The sequence below is a fragment of the Chaetomium globosum genome, genomic scaffold, assembly GCF_000143365.1.
Source record: "Chaetomium globosum CBS 148.51 scaffold_5 genomic scaffold, whole genome shotgun sequence".
NCBI classification, from domain to species: domain Eukaryota; kingdom Fungi; phylum Ascomycota; class Sordariomycetes; order Sordariales; family Chaetomiaceae; genus Chaetomium; species Chaetomium globosum.
Window position 1 is genome coordinate 2089865 of NT_165980.1, and position 7932 is coordinate 2097796.

Here is a 7932-nt window from a genome sequence, read left to right on the forward strand (position 1 = left end):
CGAGAAGCTACACGTCACCATGTCGCTCTCCAAAGTCAAGCACATCGTTCTGGTGAGGACTCCTTTGCCCCACCTTCGTCCAGCTCCTGTCAGTAATATTCTAACCAACCCGCCCAGGTGCTCTCAGGCAAAGGAGGCGTCGGCAAGTCCTCGGTAACAACGCAACTGGCATTATCGCTTTCTCAAGCAGGTCACTCCGTTGGTGTCCTAGATGTCGACCTCACCGGACCCTCAATACCGCGCATGTTTGGGATCGAAGACGCGAAAGTTACACAAGCCCCAGGCGGATGGCTGCCCATCACCGTACACGAAGCCGACCCATCCACAGGTATCGGCTCACTTCGAGTCATGAGCCTTGGGTTCCTCCTCCCCCGACGAGGCGACGCCGTCGTATGGCGCGGGCCCAAAAAGACAGCGATGGTGCGGCAGTTCCTGTCAGACGTGTTCTGGGATGAACTCGACTACCTTTTGATTGACACGCCGCCGGGGACGAGCGACGAACACATATCGTTAGCCGAGACGCTCCTGCAGAAGGCACATCCAGAACAGCTCGCTGGGGCAGTGGTCGTGACGACGCCCCAGGCCGTGGCCACGGCTGATGTCAGGAAGGAGCTCAATTTCTGCACCAAGACGGGGATCCGCGTGCTCGGCGTCGTCGAGAACATGAGCGGGTTTGTGTGCCCCAACTGCAGCGAGTGCACAAACATTTTTATGAGCGGTGGCGGGGAGGTTATGGCGAAGGACTTCAACGTCCGGTTCCTGGGGCGCATCCCTATCGACCCTCAGTTTTTGGTGCTCATCGAGACTGGGAAAAGTCCGCGGTATCCAGAAGGGACCTCGGTCAATGGGCAGGATATTTCTTCAGCAACTCAAGTCGCTGCTAACGGTGACGAGACGCGGGATTCCCGGCTCCTGGTCTATAAGTACAAGAGTTGCTCTCTTGCCCCCATTTTTGGTCCTATCACGGCCGATATCATTGCCGATGTTACAAGGTAGCGATCACAATGCACATGGAGCATCACTTTGCGCCGCTTCGTAATGAGGGGTGTCGTGCGAGCACATCGTGGCATGAGAGACAACTTAGTGGTCCAGCTTGATAGCAATTTCAGCCAGCGGACCGGATATACAACCTAACAACTAAAGAAAATTTACCCACGCGCGCAGCAGACACACTCCATGTGTTAGTGAGACGCAAGGATGTGATGGATTTGTTTCCGCAGCTCCGGGAGGAAATGGAACCATGGAAAGCGTTTATGAGAATAATTCAAATTAACCAAGGTAACAATGAGAATATCAAGTCAAGATAAGGTAGTGAGGAATTAGTGCGTTCGATTTTGGTTAACTATTCAATTCAATCTAAAACATGGCTCAATGCCTAGGTGAAGTTTGGGAGTTTTGTAACGGGATGCACCCTTTGAGATTGACGAATGACGGGGACCAGAGAAAAGAAAATATCGCAGATCTCAAAACGAAAACCGGCTCCCGTTGGGAGACCTGTCAGAACGGTGCTCATATACCCCACTACCACCACCTCGACAAAAGAAGAAAGAAAGAAATAACTAGACCCACTTCCACCTTGCCGCGACGCCAAACCTCTCTCGTCAAGATTGCAATGTCAGTCGCTGATGCTCCCACATGCAAGTAAACTCGGCGTGAAACTCGTCGAGGATCACCGGGATCCACCAATCCCAGTCATGGTGGTACGGAGACAGCAACATAGCGGAGGTATACTCCCAGAATGAAGGGTACCACCCCGACAGCTCCCAGCCGATGATCACTACAGCCCCGGTCTTGTTGTTGATCATGATGGTTCCTGGGAAAAGGTTTCCGTGCGTGAATACCGAAGCGTGGCCGCGGAAAAAGCTCTGATAGAAGCCCCAGACGGGGGACAACATCCGCGCGACCCGGGGCTCGGACCAGTCCTTCAATTTTAGCCCCAGGCCGCGCCACAAGCCGAAGGCCCAAAATTCCTCAGTTCTCTGTGCCGCCGTAAACTGCGGCTCCACGCCCCTGAAGTTGTAATCAAGCGCCGGCTGTCCCCAAATGCCCCCATAATAGCCCGGAGATGGGATACAGCGTAACTCGTCCACATGTTGCCGGAGTTGTAGAGAGATATTCTTCTTCTCCTTGTAGGAAAGGGTATCCCATAGCACATGGAGGAGCTTTCCAGGGATATACTCCTGAACAATGAAGTTCTTGTCAGTCTCCTCGTCATAAAACAATGCATAGACTGTCGGAACGGGGATGTGAGAAAACTGTCGAACGAAGAGCATGTTCTCGCCCTCCTGGAGGCTGACCTTCTTTCCGTACTTCACAACATAATGCTCACCAACACGGACGATCGGAGCCGCCTCGTACCGTACCATGTAGTTTGTCGAGGCGAGAATCTCAGCTACGGAGGGTAACGGGGCCGGGAGTTGCTCTTGGGGGACATAGTACGGGAGCGTTGGGCGTTCGGCCATGGTGCCTGTCCTGTCCGAAGAGCAGCTTGAAGTTTGGGATGACTCGAATTGGGATGCCGGAGTGTCCGGTGGATGCCCCTTGCTGTTCTGTGCTCATCTTTATATACGCAGCAATATCCCGCTGCGCTAGACGACAAACTCCCGAGAGTCAGTAGAATCATATCTACCCAGTTACTGATGAGCTGTGCCTCTAGAACCAGAAGCCCAAAAGAATGAAAAACCCCAAAGAACGGTAAATTGTTCTCGACACTCATAACTGGTAACAATGGACCTCAGCCAGGTTGTTTCTGCTAATTTGCGACAAAGAAAACCGCACAGTTAGGTCTCACCCCTGATTCATTATGACTCGAAAGTCGATTGCCCAGGATTGATAATCATCTGCGACTCGAGCCGTTCTAGTTCGCGCCAAGGTTGACAAAGTTCGAGAACACCTGCAAAGCCACAAGGCCTTACTGACGGACATGGAGGCTGTTACTTTGGAAGACATTGTCCGGGCTCAGAAAGAGAGAAATCTGTCCCTAGCAGAGTACGATCGTGCACAAAAGTTCCGCGACTGCCAAGAATTCCGCGCAGTTCGTGACAACTCCAAGCGCAGATTTGATATCGTATGCGTTGTATCAAGATGATGTCAATATCACCCTAAGAAGGTTAACGCACAGAAAAGCTGTGTGTAGACTTCTGATAAGCATTTGGTCTTTGTCTGGCGGGGCCTCAAGGGATGCATGCATAAGGTACCTAGGGATATATGTTTACGAGCGCCATCTTCCAAATGTTGTTTGTGTCCCGGTCTTCGGTCAGCTCCAATAGGGACAAGTTCGTGACGTACTTATCCTACCAATTCCGGGTCCCACACAACTAGAAATCCAACGAAGTATCCATCTTGGAATCGCAGACGCTATACATACGTGGTCTTATATGGGTAAAGCGCCAAGGGTACGAAGTAATCTCCATGAATGCCCAGGTTGTCTGACGCTCGCTCCCCTTCCGTCCCCGGTAATGGTCGTTGCTTTGCGGTTACACCGACCCGTTCAGAGTTGCCCAGATGTGTCAGTAAGTCCATTCTCAATTTTCGACCCGGACCGTGACTCTCATGCAATTCGTGATCTTAATTAAGGCATTCATGGGATTCATGGGATTAATTAAGGTATTCATGGGAAGTCCGAGAAGAGCACAGGGATTGTGGGGCCGCTAGCCCTGCATGCATCCCTGAGCCCTGTTGGTCTCTTCGGTACCTGAGCCGAGTGCGAACAAGAATTATACAGCACGAGAGCACAAAACCAACCAAGATGATTTACATACCGCCGTTTACTGTTGCTCTTACCCAACCCTGGAGCAAACTAGGTTGAGATACTTGAACGCAGAGCATATACATATAAGAAACCCTGAAGCTCTCGGTCATGGACGATCAGCCAGGATGTTGGGTTGCGCGTATCACAGATCCCCTGAAACCTTGGATGTGGGACGAATCAGAAAACCCCGCGATTCCTTGGCGAGGGTTTTTCCTGCCCCGCCAAACCTCCCAGATTTGATCGAACACTTGAGAAAAAAACAGGATACTATCACAGAAGCACAATATTGTGTTGTTTTGTTCACCAATTGTATTTCTCGAGGGACATAACATTTACTTTGTATTGGATAACGTTGCCACCTCCACGGGTAACGAATAGACTCCAATCAAACCCCCAAGCGAGGTGCGTTTCCAAGGATCATTGTGTCGCAAAGCCCATCCACGACCCAACCGGCTTTCCAAAAGCCCGCACCGAGAGAAGACCCGACTCTGCCATGCTGAGCACCTCGTGAGAACCGCTTTTTCGATCGCGCTGTTCCTTGTGCATTCCACCAGGACCTCGCTCCAACAGGTTCTCTTGCCGGCCAATGACCGCGATTGATCTCCTGCGATTCCTCTCCAAGCCAGCAAAGTGCGTCTCCGGGACACATGCCATGCTCGTGTTACTAACTCCCCTCTTCCTAGGCCTAGATAGCACCCGCCAAACAATCAGCTTCACCGAATAGCCTTAGACAACGACCACTGGTCCCGTTCTGCCTCGACACCGCACTCCGAACACCACGAAAGTATCGGCCCAGACGGCCCACTCGAGAAGGAAGCCCAACATACCGTTCGCCAAGTTTTTCCACTACACCGTCCGTGGCCGACCTCCCTAACGTCCCCCTGGCGACGTTCGACTTTCACATTTGCACACTGTAGCTGGCTCCGCCAGCATCCCCGAGGACACCACTTCCTGTGGGCCTACTCTCTCAAACGGACGCCGCAAGGTTCGTTTGAGCGGCAGCTAGTGTCCCGCGGACGCTTTCGTAACAGACGGCACGTTCAGCATCGTTCTGCGATCAACGATGGTCAACCTTGAGATCCCCGACAACTATACGTTCTCCCCTGCTCCCGGGAGCCTCCAGTTGACAATCAACCACGATATCGCCGCCGATCTCGACTCGACCAATGCCTTCGAGGGTCCCGAGAAGCTCCTCGAGGTCTGGTTCGCCCCGAGCCCGACCGCGCTCCCCCCAACCGCCAGGGACAATGGGTTAAAGGGTGTGAGCCCGTCGACTTGGGAGGGCATGCTTGACATGGTCAACTGCAAGGTCCTCTCGATCGTCAAGTCGGACCACGTTGACGCGTACCTCCTCTCCGAGTCCAGCATGTTCGTCTTCCCGCACAAACTCATTCTTAAGACGTGCGGCACGACCACGTTGCTACTGGGCCTGCGTCGCCTTTTGCGTATCGCTGCTGTGGATGCTGGTTTCCCTTTCCACAACGCGGCTTCGACTGAGGACATCAATGTCGCTGCCACCCCGCACCGCGTCTTTTACAGCCGCAAGAACTTCCTCTTCCCCGACCGCCAGCAGGGTCCCCACACGAGCTGGAAGGAAGAGGTCAAGTTCCTGGACGATACGTTCGAGAACGGCAGCGCCTACATGGTTGGAAGGATGAACGCCGATCATTGGTATCTGTACATGACGACCCCCACCAGTTCCGCCTTGACACCGCCTTTGACCCCACGCTCGAGCAACACCAGCAGCCCGACTCGCACCCGCAAGATCCCGACCGGCATTGTGCCGCATGTGTCCGGAGCTGGTGATGCCCCCGCCGATGAGACCCTAGAGGTCCTGATGATGGATCTTGATCCTGAGCTTGCGAAGCAGTTCTACCTGGAGCAGGCGAGTGCGGTCGCTAGCAAGCAGGTGCCTGCCCAGGCTCAGGAGGCCCGTCGTGCCGCCCTCGGTAGCCTGGGAGACATCGATTCGACTGTCGATGTTTTCGAGAATTGCGGAGAGTCTGACCTCGCGGGAGGTCAGGGCGCCGAGATCGATGTGACTGCCGGCGAGGCCATGACCACCGAGGGCCATGCTCTTGGCACCGTCGTTTCCGACACTTGCGGCCTTGCTCAGGTGTATCCTACCTCGCACTACCCGGATGCGCGCATCGATGCCTACCTGTTTTCGCCCTGCGGCTATTCGGCCAACGGCGTCGTTCCTGCTCCCGACGCCGGCGCAGAGGCGAACGACAACAAGCCTGCGCATTACTGGACGGTCCATGTGACGCCGGAGCCGATTTGCTCGTATGCGTCATTCGAGACCAACGTCCCGAGCGGCCAGAACGGACGCCGAACCTCGGACACCATCCAGCATGTTGTGGATATTTTCAAGCCCGGCCGCTTCACCGTGACCTTTTTTGAAACGAAGAATAAGACGGCGGATGATGAGGCTGTCCCTCAACCGGCTGCCAGGGCCGGTGTTGACAAGCGAATGGACGGCATCAAGGGATACCGCCGCATGGATCGCATCATCCACGAGTTTGACGACTATCATCTCGTTTTTCGCTATTTTGAACGTGAGGGATGGGCCGGTGATAAGAGCGCCAGGGTGGGCGAGGACTATTAGCGATTTCCTTGCCCGCGCCTGGGGTTGGTGGCAAGTTGCGAGCTGTAATGTTTCGTCAGCTTTTATGTTCCTGGTAGAAAACTGTCTACACGATATGTATTCCCCGCCTTTTGCGGCCATATCATCACATTTTGTCCCTTGCAAACCTTGGTTTATCTACTCTGGCAAGTTTCTGTCTTCTGATTAGAGTCCTGGAAGGGAGCTATTGTTATCAACATGTTTCCGCGTGGCGGTCTAGTTTCTCCCCCAGTTTGCATTCCATCCATTGATGTCTCAGTCTGCACATTGCTTAGAGCCTCAGAACCCCAGCCTCTTGGATGGCCCCGGACTTCCCGCCATGTTAAAGAATGCACTTTATAACGGTGGCGGGGGATTTCTTTTATTTCTTACTTGCGCGACATGGCTGTCCGAGCTGGATGATGCCCTCCCACTCTCCCCTTTCACCACGCCTGACATCGTTGACAATGGCTCGTTTACTTCTTGTGTTTGACTTAGCTTCCTGATTGAGTACGCAGCATTATTTACTTTCCCATATTATCTGCGCCGCGTGCTACTTTCCAACGCGGCAATACTCTTGTCTTGTGGTTCTAGGCCGTGGGCGGATATGCCCTCCTCAGCGACTTACACCGAAAGCCAACCGGAAAGCAAAACGGAGAGTCAGAGCTCTAGCGGACCACACATAACACAATTTCTGCCCCAGCTGGTTCTGGCGGCACTGGTTTCTCTTGCGGTTGCCTCTATCATCGGCGTTTCTCTATCCGCCGTGGGGTTTAGCAACAGTGAGATGTTGAGAAGGCCTGGGCAAGGAATCGCGCAGAGCTTGGTCATGTTCGCTGTGGGTTTTCTGTCGATCGGACCTCTTGAACTCGTTGACATAAACGTCCGCTAACTCTTACAACCAGTCCACGCAGTCCCTCTTCTACATCCCCCTCCACATCGCCGCCTGCCACAAGGGAGAGAGCCTCTACCTCGACCATCCCATCCCCTCCTTCCGCCACCAGCTCCACGCCTGGGCAAACCTCACGATCCACGTAACTGCCACCCTCTGGGCCAGCGCCTGCATCCCCGTCTCCGTCGGCATCTATCGCGGCAGCGGCGGCACTCCCACGGTGCACCTCAAAACCGACATATTCGCCTGCGCCACCGGCCTGCTCTTCAGCGGCATCATCCTCACTGTCCTCCACCTCGCCCACCGCCCCTTCACCCTCCCCTGTCTCTCTCCAAAAGTCTTTACCTCCCACTCTCCACGCCTCAGCAACACCAGCACCACCACCACCACAAAAGCCTTCACCATCCACCCCAAACCCAGCCCTGGCTCAACCACCACCACCACCACAACCGATGACCCCTCCCCCTCTTCCTCTACATCATCATCACCCTCATCATCCCCAAGACGCCTCCCCCTCCTCCCCACCGCCACCACCAGCAGTACCTCCAGCCGCCGCACCCGTGCCCGCGCCCGCAACATGACACGCACCCGGCGCTATGTCCCGGAGGCGCCCACGCCGGTGCCGCTTTCCCCGCCGCGGACGCGGAGCTCGGGGGAGTTGAGTATTGGGGTTGGGGTGGGGGT

At 54.6% G+C, this 7932-nt stretch overlaps 4 protein-coding genes across 4 annotated transcripts in view; 2 read left to right on the forward strand and 2 right to left on the reverse strand.

Annotated features, from left to right (window-relative positions):
• Positions 1 to 19: 19 nt before the first annotated feature.
• On the forward strand, positions 20 to 996 carry CHGG_07510 (uncharacterized protein; the record flags this gene model as incomplete). Its single annotated transcript, XM_001225165.1, has 2 exons — positions 20 to 52; positions 118 to 996. The coding sequence occupies 2 exons, from the start codon at positions 20 to 22 to the stop codon at positions 994 to 996; spliced, it is 912 nt and encodes a 303-aa protein (XP_001225166.1).
• A 605-nt stretch (positions 997 to 1601) lies between these two features.
• On the reverse strand, positions 1602 to 2462 carry CHGG_07511 (uncharacterized protein; the record flags this gene model as incomplete). The annotated part of the gene is made up of 1 exon (XM_001225166.1): positions 1602 to 2462. One exon carries the CDS (start codon positions 2460 to 2462, stop codon positions 1602 to 1604), a length of 861 nt encoding a protein of 286 aa, XP_001225167.1.
• A 2352-nt stretch (positions 2463 to 4814) lies between these two features.
• Positions 4815 to 6359, forward strand: CHGG_07512 (uncharacterized protein; the record flags this gene model as incomplete). Its single annotated transcript, XM_001225167.1, has 1 exon — positions 4815 to 6359. The coding sequence occupies one exon, from the start codon at positions 4815 to 4817 to the stop codon at positions 6357 to 6359; it is 1545 nt and encodes a 514-aa protein (XP_001225168.1).
• Positions 6360 to 6738: 379 nt separating this feature from the next.
• CHGG_07513 (uncharacterized protein) overlaps positions 6739 to 7932 on the reverse strand; it is a gene marked incomplete at both ends in the record, with an annotated part of 4622 nt that continues 3428 nt past the window's right edge. Inside the window, 3 exons of the mRNA XM_001225168.1 lie at positions 6739 to 6858; positions 6985 to 7113; positions 7256 to 7609. Of these exons, the coding sequence (XP_001225169.1) occupies positions 6739 to 6858; positions 6985 to 7113; positions 7256 to 7609 (603 nt within the window). The remainder of the gene's footprint in view (positions 6859 to 6984; positions 7114 to 7255; positions 7610 to 7932) is intronic.